Raw genomic sequence first — 12,223 nt, 5'->3', positions numbered from 1 at the left:
CACGCACATACACACACGCACACAGTGCTAAGATAGCTTATATTTGAAATGTTGGGTAGCACAACCCAAGTACTGCTGAGTGGGCAAATTCATTTCCCAGAGATTTAGGCAAAGGCTCGGATACAAGCTTCGCCAAGGCAGGAATCATTTCATCTTAAAATTACATTTTACAGTCCAAAATGTCCTATGGCAGATACTTCCTGTCCCAGTGCTGGAGAGCCCAGTCTGAACAACATTCTATTGTCCCTGCAGGGTGCCCGCCCGTCTCACCGGCTCCACCAGCCTGACATTTATGGTATCATTAAAAAAAATCCCGGTATTATGAAAAGAAATCAGGTTGTAAATTTGAAGGCCACCTCCTCCTCCACCTCCTCCTCCTCTTCCTCCTCCACCTCCTCTGCCTCCTCCACCTCCACCTCCTCTTCCTCCACATCATCTCCTCCTCCACCACCTCCTCGTCTTCCTCCTCATCCAGCTCCACCCTCCTCCGCCTCCACCACCTCCTCCTCCTTCTCCTTTTCCTCCTCCTCTTCCTCCACCTCCTCCTCCTCCACCACCTCCACCTTCTCCTTCTCTCCTCCACCGCCTCCACCTTCTCCTCCTCCTCCTCCACCACCTCCACCTTCTCTTCCTCCTCCACCTCCAACTCCTCCTCGTCTTCCTCCTCCTCCTCCTCATCCAGCTCCACCCTCCTCCGCCTCCTCCTCCTCTTCCTCCTCCTCCTCCACATCCCCCTCCTCCGCCTTTCCCAACCCCTCCTCATCCTCATCGTCCTTCTCCTCCACATCCTCTTCCACCTCCTCTTTCTCCTCCTCCTCCACTTCCTCCTCCTCCACCACCGCCTCCTCCTCCTCCTCCTGCACCCCCCCCTCCTCCTCCTCCTCCTCCTCCTCCTCCTCCTCCTCCATGAGTGTGGCCTTGCGTAGATCAGCGTACGTATCACAAAGAGAGCCTGGCTGTGGGTCACATGGTCCACTACATCCATCCACAAGGAGTGAATGAGTGGCAGAGGTGGAGGCTGTGTTTGGGTAACCTGAACAAGCATGAGGTAATGCTCAGGATGTCTGACTCGGGAGGGAGAGCACGGAGGCATGACCCATCTCTGACACGCACACTCAACCTGTGCCTTGTACACCGAATACAATTTACAAGAAAAAAAATCTTTACTGTAAATCATTCAAGTACAATTTGGATCAAAAACAGTGTGTGTGTAATGCAGCCAATAATAATAATGTTATGAATTGGTTGCAGATGAAAAATAACACACTTTTCCTTAGCCGTGTCCACAACATCACTCTGTAGTTTGAGTCTATCCATAAACATGGAGGTGATTCCAGTGAGCCAACAATACACGGGGAATTGTTTGAAAATGTGCAATCATCACGTGGGCATATTCGCGGAAAAGCTGTTATTTTAAAAGTAATAAACTGTTATGTCTAACAATTTTGGCTATTTCCTTTCTGTAATGGGACATGGAAAACACGTTTAAATGTTATTCTAAATGCCCTGTCACGCGTGCACGCGTCAGTGTAAAATAAATGCAATGTGACGCGCGTTTGGCTTCACAACACCTTCAACAAATGTGGACCGAGGATGTAAAGAATAGTTTTAAATTACCACAACGCAGTCACTTATTTTTGTTATTGACCTGTTGTGGGACATTGGCAAACAAACGCATGTCACTCTGTTCTAAACGTTCATAGGCGTTGAAACAACACACTGAAACAACTAAGAGAATGGTAAAGGTGGAGGGTCAATAATTATCCATGAGGCTATCTTTATATCTGGCTAACTTAAAGGTCATCCCTTTACATTCGATACATACGTCTTCCCTATTGGTCAGTTACTTATTTTCTCTTAACGTTTTCTACACTGGCTGTGAACGCAACGTATGACCTTGAAGCAGTACGAGAGGGCGCCATGAACATTTGACACTTTGGCTCGTACAATAAAACATTGGAACAACCAATCACGTGTCTGTCCTCCTGAACAGCGAACACAAGACCCTGTACGGCAGCAGAACTGTTGAAATCAGTTATGAAGGAGTGCGCATGCCGTGTGTGTGTGTGTGTGTGTGTGTGTGTGTGTGTGTGTGTGAGTTGAAGAAAAGCGCATTCCAGAAGTGACAGTTATGATTAGTAGGTGTGAATGACTAGCAGAACTCGGGTCCAACATGACTCGCCACGCAGTTCCGTGAAAGGCATACCTCCGCTGGACTGGGGATGGAGACGAAGAAGCCTGCGCTGTCTATATTTCACGGTTAAAAAACCATTAAGGGGCAATAGTGCCTTGGTGAAGGCCGTTTCTCATGTGAGGTTTTTTCCGAACTAACTAAAAGTTCCCCCCCCAGGGAGACATGTGCTGAGCCCCAGAGCCAAGAGTATAAGCCATGGAGGGGTCGTTAGAAAAACGCACAAGAAACGCATGGCTTTGTTTCGTGGCAGTGAATTAACGCGTTAATGGTTTCGGCCAACGTGTGCAATCTGTCGATGTGTCTGTTGAAGGGTTGGGGAAATGGATTGAGGTGACTGATTTGGAGGTTTGATTTATATTTCGGGTTTTAAACATATCTAATGGCGTGTGTTTTTGCTTATAGGTTTGCAAAGCATTGTTGTTTTATGGTTTAATATCACACCTTGTTAATGGAAATTAGTAATACCCTAGTCTATAATGGTCTATGAGTAATAACTTTTAAAAGTTAATTACTCCAGTATTACATGGATGTTGAATAGCATGAAAGTCCCACACAAAAACTCTAACCAGCAGAAAACTGAAAATAAATTCAATAAATTGCATGCAACACAAGGTTTTTATTGCCCAAAATTGCATTCCACTTGGATACAATAACAGTAGAATTAAAGCAACACCTTCTAAAAATAGGAGATTCATTCTCCTTCTTCTTTCGACCTATAACAGGCTGAGGTTGTGGGGGGGGGGGGGGGTCGGGGGGGTCTGCATGTATATGCAGACGTAGGCCAGAAAAAGTGAAGAAAGAAGAAATATTTGAGCCCGGGTTAGTGGTGGCTGTTTGTGCTCGGTGTGTACGTGCAGTGTGAAAAGGATGAAAACCGGGCAGGAATACTGTTCTATGTTAAGTGTGCAATTTAGCGTGAATCAAAAGCAGCTTTCCTGGCTCCGATTCTGCTCGCTGCTCTCTGCCAGGAAATAGGCTTTTTTTTTTTTTGCCAGGTAAAGTCTTTGCAGAATGGAATCGAATGAGGTATTTTTTTCCCCCCAAACTGCATGTTGGAGGTCAGGAACGCTGAGGGCTGAATATTGGAGACCCCATGCTGGATTTCGAGTACCGGCTGCTTGTAAAATACTGAGCACTCTGTGAAATAATTTGCCACCCACAGGGTTTGGGTATACAGGCTGTGGAAGAGGCTTATCAATAGCCTAAAGTACTCTGAACATAACATAATCAAATATAGGTATTCAGTATCATGGAGGAACTCATCCACATACTATTGATCTAGTATTGTCTAATACACAGTATGGAGGTGAATCAAATGCATACTTTTCAAGTACTAAAATATGCAGTTCTCCTTACAATTGCAGGACAGATTTATGGACCACAGTGCTTCTTAACAGGCCTCTGTGGCCATATATTTGTGTTCTTATACTCAGAGAATCTATATGAATAATAACTTCAGTGAACTTTACACTCTGTGTACTGCCGTTTACCCCACAGTTTCCCTGTGTTTTGTTCTAGTAAAAGAAAAGACTCCGTTTTCTGATACTTTTATAGACCTTCTTTTTTATTGCTCAAACAGGACCATACATTGCTAGATCGTAAAGTCAATGGTTGCGATTTCAGGGGTCTTTTATTTTCTTGCTTGAACATGACCGAGGACAAGGTAACCACATTAATGAAGAGGTACTTTAATATCAGGAATATTGGACTGCACTTTTACAACTCTGATGTAGGGGAAATTCTTCTGGTTACCGGTGGTTATAATGAGTTACGTAGACGAAAAACCAGTATACGATGATAGGAGACCATTAAACCTGCTGGTATCATTACCTCTACGCTACCTACTTATTCATTTACAGTATGGCCATACAGCAATGTTTACATTTTGTAGACACTATGATTAGCATAGTGTAGAGAATCCATCAATAAATCAACAAAAGGGTGAGTGAATAAATTTATATATTTTTTCCCTGTTTGTCTCAATTTGCTTTGATTGTTCCTTCATGGGAAAATCTTTAAACCCCAGTTGAGCATAGATTTGGGGTATCTGCCGGCCAACACAGACACAATATTTCCAACAGAGATGGTTAAATATTTGATGATGACATGCTCATGCATATGGATGGTCTGCGGCCTGCAAAACAGTTCCTGTTTCACACACACTGACAAGGAAAAAACAAAACGAGGGATCTCACGATTCTTAAAAAAAAAAAACGACAACTAAACATTTCCCCCCATCGCTAGCGGTGCATTAACCCTTACTCCTTTTCACTTGATATTCCTAGCCGCGGGGTCACGCTCCCAACAGTTCCACACGGCTGGATGTGAGGAGCCACCTCAGAGCCCACCATTACCAGTGAGTGCTGAGCTGTGCTTCCCAGCAGCGAGGAGCGGACGAGTGGACCGTATTGAATGGTGCTCAGTGGAGAGAGAAAGAGAGAGAGAGAGAGAGAGAGAGAGAGAGAGAGAGAGAGAGAGAGAGAGAGAGAGAGAGAGAGAGAGAGGCTGTGGGTTGGGTTTCTCTGAGGTTATGGTCATTCTCCCCTAGGGGAAGTGGTGAGGCCTGGCTGTTTACTCTACAGCACCACCCCCACCCCCCCCCCCCTCCCCCCTGCGTGTTACCCTTAAGATTACCACCATGGGCGCACACCTGTCCCTCCTAAGCCGTCAGATGTGTGACTTTGGAACCGCGATGGTCGTCAAAGTTTCCACGGGCGTCAGTAGCCGGATTGTCCCTCGTCTTTAGTGCCCGGATCTTTACTGTTCTCTGTGCTAATTGGCCGGTCGGAGGCGTTGATGTGTTCACACGTTCTTGCCACTGCAGGTGCGTGTTTGTGTGTGTGTGTGTGTGTTTGTGTGTGTGTGTGTGTGTGTGTGTGTGTGTGTGTGTGTGTGTGTCTGCATCTGCAAGTGTGTATGCATGTGTTTTTCTGTGGGTGTATATACGTATGTGTGTTTGTGTGTGGTGTGTGTCTGTGTGTGTTTTTTATGAATATGTGACCAGGTTTGTGTAGTTCTGTTTCCAGGTCTATGGGGAGGCATGCACACACAGTGTGTGTGTGTGTGTGTGTGTGTGTGTGTGTGTGTGTGTGTGTAGGCAACCATGCATGCACATGTATATGTTTTCAGCGTGGGTGTCTGTGAGAAGGGTGTGTGTGTGTGGTTGTATGTGTGTGGTTGTGTATGTATAGGTGTGTGTGTGTGTGTGTGTGTGCTTGTATGTGTGTGTATGCGTAGGCGTGTGTATGTGTGTATGTGTGTGTGTGTGTTTGTGTGTGTGTGTGTGTGTATGTGTGTGTAGCTGTATGTGTGTGTGTGTGTGTGTGTGTGTGTGTGTGTGTAGCTGTAGGTGTGTGTGTGTATGTAGCTGTTTGGTGTGTGTAGGTGTGTGTGTGTGTGTGTGTGTCTAGGTGTGTGTGTGTGTGTGTGTGTGTGTGTGTGTGAGGGGGGCGTGCGCGGCAGGACCAACACATTATGGGCAGGCGCTAAAACTGCGTCTGCATCTTCACCCAAAGAGGAGTTCCACTTTTCCTTCTCTCTGCCTCACTGGGTCCAAACACTCCCCAGCTCTCACAGCACAGGCAGGCAGCATGCAGAAGACCCCCGTCTCCTCTCCACCGCCCCGTCCTGCTGGACCTACCGCGGCCCGGCCACAGCGCTGCTCCTCCTGAGGGATCATCACACCGCCACCCCCCCCGTCACCCCATCACCCCCTTCACCCGGGGACACGCGCTGCTGTGACGGCACCGGCCGCCGGTGGGCCGCAGTCCAGCCCGGCTATCTTTATCGCTCGCCTCATCGGGACGCCCGGGGAGAAATAAATAGCTCAGCGCACACACTGTCGGGAGGCAAGGGGGGACAGGGGGCTTTCCCCAGCCTGCCCTCACGCCGATGGATTTGGACTGAGTTTCTGACCAGGCCATTGTGTGTTTGGGAGATTTTTTTTTTTTGCTTTTTTTTTGCTTCCTCGAGAGGCGTCTTGCTTGTTTTGATTGTTTTTTTTTTTAATTTCGTTGCACAAAGCTCCTTTTCAAAGCGTTGGTGAACAGAAGTGTCTGAGGATCAGTGTGTTCTGCAGAGATCCCACGTAAGTCTCCTTTCTCTGGCTGACATGCATTCCTGTTTATATGAACAGAAGGAGAAAAACGATCCTTATGGGGAAATGATGACCACTAAAAAGTGCACTTTTGTGTTAGGATTAGTAAGCCCAAACTCCAGTGAAAGTGGGAACGGGGGGGGGGCTGCAAGAGCAGGCATAACAATCTCTCATCTGCATGTGCATGTTCCAGGGTTGAGGGCTGATGGGATGTTGACGCCTGGGTTTGTGTTTCCTGCAGATCTTCCAGGATGTGCTCTATGGGCGTAGTGCATCAGTGGAGCCTGGCTGTGTTCCTGCTGGTTTCCCCGTTGACTCTGTACGGCAGACCCATGGATGTACCCAGCAACAGGACGTGAGTCACCTTCTGAATCAGAGTCTGTTTAAAGATCCATGCTGTGCTTCGATCATCGCTCGATTCCACAACATATGATCAGGAAGAATATTAAAATAGAAAGATTGTGCAGAATTTTTGGTGCAGAAGATTGTGCAGAGGTCTGTTGATTGTGTGGGTTTGTGGGTGGAAGCCGCACTCGCAAATCTTGTTAATGCTGCCCTCTACTGTCCTGTGATTTCCTGGCCTGTGACCTTGGATATTTAGCAGCAACTCTCTCCAAAAAAATGCACATATTTGTCCAGACATAACAAAACCAAATGCATTTTATATTCAATAATATCTGCATGAAAATATCCAAACAGCAGTCCTAGGAGCTCTTTGTTCGACCAGCACTGATGTTATTTCATTGATTATTGTGAAGTTTTGACGTTTTTTCCCGTTCCCCCACACTGTGACCGTGGGTTCTCCAGGAGGCGTTCCGTGAGCCACGCCCAGCTCATGCACGACAAGGGCCGGTCCCTGCAGGAGTTCAAGCGCCGCATGTGGCTCCAGGAGCTGCTGGACGAGGTGCACACCGCAGACGCCTCCATCCCTCCCTTCCAGGGCTCCCCAAACAGTGGCCCCGATGGGGGCGGTGGAGGTGGTGGAGGCGGTGGAGGCGGTGGAGGCGGTGGAGGCGGCGGTGGTGGTGGTGGTGCTGGTAGTACTGGTGGTGCTGGTGGAGCCGTGCACCAGAAGCCCCCGGGAGGAACCAAGAATTTGCCGGTGAGGTTCAGGACTGTGGACCCAGAGGGGGACGCCAACCTGCCCCAGGAGACCAACAAGGTCCTGGCCTACAAGGACCAGCCGCTCAAGGCGGCCACCAAGAGGAAGAAGAAGGTCCGACTGGGCCGGAGGAAAGAGAGCGAGAAGAAGAGGAAGCGGGCACGGAGGGCTGTGGCGTCGACGGAGGCTCGGACGAGACACGACGGATGATAGGCTGGGAGGGTCAACCGGGCCTTATAGCTCCTCCCCCCCGAACCTTCTAGTCCTGAAGCCTTAAGACCCCAGCCCTAGCGTCTGCCTCCCCCCCCCCCCCCCCGTCCCGCCATCCCCCCGTCCCGCCGTCCCCCCGTCCCCCCGTCCCAGACCTCCAGGGCTCTGGTTCTGAAGCTCAACCAGACTGAGACTCAGGAGCACAATGAGAACCATTTCAGAGACCCATGAGTGGCTTGTTTCATTATTTCTGTTTCATTTTGGTCCCGGGCTTTGCTTGTATGATTATAATCTGTCACTCCTGCCAATGTACTTTGCTACTATAACAACTGTCATAAAACAAAGTGTGTTTTAGTTTATTTTAAGATTCGTATTTATTCAAGCGGAGGCGACCCCATCAACGCAGACATTCACCGCACAACAAAACGCCGAAAAACAATTTGGTCTTGTCTGTGTCATCATCTGTAATCCCAAAGATATTTATTGTCTGTGCTGTACATAGTGTAATTATTGATGATTGAGACTCTGGGGAGTTTGGACTTGGCTGGACCTATGATTGGTTGCTATTTTTCGAACACACTCTCAAGCTGGACTGTTTGCTGACTACATCTTTTGGAACTGTTCTTCCATAATTTATTTGGGTATTTATTGTTTTTTGTGAATGTATCGTGGTGCTGCTGACTGAATTCCATAATGCACTTTAGGTATATCCTGTACATGACTTAACGTAATTGGTTTTTAATTTTCTCTTCCTTTGTTGTTTATGTTGTGTGTTCTTTTGATCTTGTTGTTGTTTTCTACGGCCCCATGCATATTTATGGCGTATTGAATGCTTTATCAAATCCCCAATCATTTAAACCTTTATAGTCTATTTTTATACATATGCCAAAGTCAAGGTATTTTCTGACTCCTAATTTTCTTCATTTGCACTGAGGACATCATATACACGTTGACCACATAGCAAACATTAAAAACTGTAGCCGCTAGAAACGCTTGGCTGCTGGTGTATCTGTTGTCTGCTGCGTTTGCGTTAACACAAGCGGAACGGGGCGTCAAAAACATTTGATTTCCAACATGACGAACATGTCGAACCGTGGTTGTTGACTTTTAAGGCTTGACTTAAAATGCAAGCATTAAAAGGCTTTTAAGGACACAATAGAGTTTTGTTAATGTCACATGTGGCCTTTTTTAATAGCCACCGTCGGCTGCCCAGCACACAGGCAAGGTAATGGAAGGCAGGGCAAATGCATCAGTGTCAGCTATTTCCTGTGTTAAGAGCTGCGGTGCAGGCCATTAGCGCACACAGAGCCATAAATGCTGTGGAACGGGCTGATAAAGCTGCTTCCCAAAGCATGCAGCTCACACCAAAGAAATCAATCCAACAATGGGAAAGGCATTAATAACTCCCGGCCAAAGGGGAAACATGGGAAGGACAATCAATGGAGAGAGGCCGTGTTTACTTTGGTTAGCATTATCCATCTTGAGATGAGTTAGAGGAGGCGCTTGTCGCAAATACTGAGGCATGGTCCTCTGTCCTCCGGTTTGAATGCATCTCATGAACCTCATTAATAGCTGCTAGTAATAGATGTCATCAAGTATAGGAACAGGAGGAAAGTTTGTGTGAAAGTTTTAATTACTTGTCAGTGGATGGATTTAGTTCTTCTGAGGGATTCTGAGAAAAGCTTCCTTGGTTTTTTAAGTTTTTTTAGGTTGTAACAAAACAATTGAAAATAATGATACACATTTTGGATTCAAAGAAAATAATTAATGGTAACCTTTTTGATAGAACGAGTAACGGTGACTCTCCTCTCTCCTCAAACAAATTTCATGAGATGCAGGTTTTTAGTTCACTGGAGATGGACGTGTGCTCTCTCTTTAAACCCGCTCACCCGGAGTCAATCTGATCCAAGTAGTGTTTGCCTTTCCCTCTCCATTCACCAGTCGCCGGCTGGTTAACAGCTCATGGAAAGGAGCTACTCCTGTCACCTTTTAGCATGATGGATTCAGTAGGTTCTTTACTCCAAAAACATTATCGTGGAGATCTGCACTCCAGGATGTCACCGATCCGTGCCAGAAAGTATTGAAGAAAGACCATGGTGAGTATGTCCACATATAAAGAGGTACGGTCAGTGCGATGTGTTTACTGTGTTTATGTCTAAAGCGGTGAGGGTGACAGCAGTGAAAGTAAAGCAGCAAGGTGTGATGATTGACGTAAAATCCAGCAATAAAATGTGTGGATGTGACTTGTCAGCGGGTGGACTTTACCAGACTTCTGCTTCCTTAATAAACACCAATAAAAATAGAATTATTCCAACAAGGGGAACTTTGAACAAAAACATAACATGGACACGTTTGGTTAATCTTCTTCCTTTCTGGGGCTGTTGATATCGTGGTGGTGGTGGTGGTGGTGGTAATGGTGTTGATGGTGGTCGTGGTGGTCATGGTGGTGGTGGTGGTGGTGGTGGTGATGGTGGTGTTGATGGTGGTCATGGTGGCGGTGGTGGTGGTGGTGGGTGTGACACTGATCACCCAGGCTGCGACCAACATCTACGGGCTGATCTTCGCCTGCACCTGCGGCCTGATCCTGGGCGTGGGCCTCTGCGCCAACCTCCTGGTCTTCTCGCTGTTCGCCAAGCAGCACAACAGCCTGCGCAAGAACCGCCTGGACATCCTCCTGCTGAGCATGACGCTGGCCGACTTCCTCACCCTGCTGCTCATCCCCTTCACCCTGCACTCGGTGGTCAGCCAGTCCTGGCCGCTGGGCGACGTCTTCTGCAAGGTCTACCAGTTCCTGCTGGCCTTCAGCCTGGCCGCCAGCACCTACTCGCTGTGCGCCGTGTCCATGACGCGCGCCATGATCATCACCAACCCCTACCGGCCGCCCGACATGGACCTGGTGGTGCTGATGTTCGTGCTGGTGTGGGCGCTCAGCTTCTTCGTCAGCCTCCCCCTGCGCATGTTCGCCACCAGGGACAGCGTGGGCCCCAGCCCGGCCAACTTCACCTACTGCCTGCCCACCATCCACCAGCACCACTACCAGGTGATCCTCAGCCAGTTCGTGCTCTTCTACCTCGTCCCCATGCTGGTGATCGCCTTCAACTACGCGCGCCTGGCCCTCTTCCTGCACCGCAGCCCCGCGATGACGCAGGCGAGCGCCAGGAACACCCGCCGGGCCTCGCTCATGGTCTTCCTGGCGGCCGGGTCGTTCTCGGTGTGCTGGCTGCCCAGCTACGTGCTGGAGCTCTGCGTGTACCTGGGCCTGTACCGCCAGGGCTCGTCCTGGGAGGTGTTCTACTTTGTGTGCACCGTGCTGCAGTACCTGCACCCCTGCGTGAACCCGGTGCTGTACGTGCTGCTGTCCAAGCGCTACCGCCACAGGAGGGCAGAGTGGCTCTTCGGATGCACCGCCGCCGCTGCCACCGCCGCCGCCGCCGCTGCCACAAGGAACCGGGTGCACCCTCAGGTGGTCAGCGTCGCCACGGACAGCCTCTAGTGGGAGTCACGCTCTATTAGGGTCACTCTTTAGTGCAGTCACTCTCGTAGAGTCACTCTCTTAGTGGAGTCACTCCCTAGTAGAGACACTCTCTGGTGGAGTCACCCTCTAGTGGACTCACTCTCGACGTTTTACAATTGAGTTTGAGTGTGTTGTGTTATATTAATCAGATTTTACATTTTTGTACAAAATAATAAGTAAAAGTAGATATATTTTTTATTCGGACTTTTTGTATACTGACTGTGCCATTGTCATGTGATTGTCAATGTGACTAAAATGTATTCCTGAACAACCTCTTTTGATGTTTTTGGCACATTTGACAAACAAAACACAATGACTTAACACTGACACTAACACTTTGACTAAAACATTTTCTTTCAAATTGGATTGCATGTATCTGCCATCCATAAAGAAAAATAGTCTACTAATGTCCTACCAAATATCAATGATTCATTATTTTTCAGAAACTAATATTGCAGCAAAAGATGATTTCCACTGTTTTGCACAACCAAATTCAGCTAGTAGAGGGTTTTTAAACTGAAAGTATTTATACTGTTAATAAAACAGTATCTGTTGACAAGTGCTGTTTATTGCAACAACTCAATCAGTATCAAGTTTGCCTTCTTAAAACAACTGGACACAACTCAGGGTGCGATGAGATACTTTAAATGGTTAACAATGGGGTATTTCCCCTTTTAAAATACCACAGAAACATTTAACTGAGCTGCATTATCCCAGTCAATTTCTGTTAAAAAGATCGCAAGATGATATAATACGATATAAGACGATAAAAGGCAGAATTATACAAGAAATAAGCATCTGGAAAATCTCCAATCATAAACAATCATTCCCGTGCGTAACATCTCCTCCCAGTGGATGGGTCAGGGGTTCAGACCATCGCTGGAGAACCAGTGCAGTAGTAAAGGAGGGGTGTAGGGGAAGCCTTTCTGGCCCAGGTAGTGGTGGTCGCTGCGTGGGGAGAGAGAGGGGCAGCGAGGGGGTCTGGAGGAAGGCGTGTTGTAGATCTGGTGACGGTAATCAGACACACCAACCCACTGTTTGCCAAGACAGAGCCTGACCTTCGCGGCTGAGGAGATTGTGTGACTGATTATATGATATGACTGACAC

The 12,223-nt window shown here is 47.8% G+C and overlaps 2 protein-coding genes across 2 annotated transcripts; both read left to right on the top strand.

Moving 5' to 3' along the window:
* Nucleotides 1–6,541: 6,541 nt before the first annotated feature.
* pthlhb (parathyroid hormone-like hormone b) lies at nucleotides 6,542–7,602 on the top strand (the record flags this gene model as incomplete). The annotated part of the gene is made up of 2 exons (XM_084477172.1): nucleotides 6,542–6,645; nucleotides 7,098–7,602. 2 exons carry the CDS (start codon nucleotides 6,542–6,544, stop codon nucleotides 7,600–7,602), a joined length of 609 nt encoding a protein of 202 aa, XP_084333298.1.
* A 2,488-nt stretch (nucleotides 7,603–10,090) lies between these two features.
* Nucleotides 10,091–11,095, top strand: LOC311357266 (galanin receptor 2a; the record flags this gene model as incomplete). The annotated part of the gene is made up of 1 exon (XM_084477171.1): nucleotides 10,091–11,095. One exon carries the CDS (start codon nucleotides 10,091–10,093, stop codon nucleotides 11,093–11,095), a length of 1,005 nt encoding a protein of 334 aa, XP_084333297.1.
* Nucleotides 11,096–12,223: the final 1,128 nt, after the last annotated feature.

Source organism: Micromesistius poutassou (assembly GCF_964030765.1).
Source record: "Micromesistius poutassou genome assembly, chromosome: 13".
Taxonomy (NCBI): domain Eukaryota; kingdom Metazoa; phylum Chordata; class Actinopteri; order Gadiformes; family Gadidae; genus Micromesistius; species Micromesistius poutassou.
This window is presented reverse-complemented; position numbering and strand designations above follow the sequence as displayed.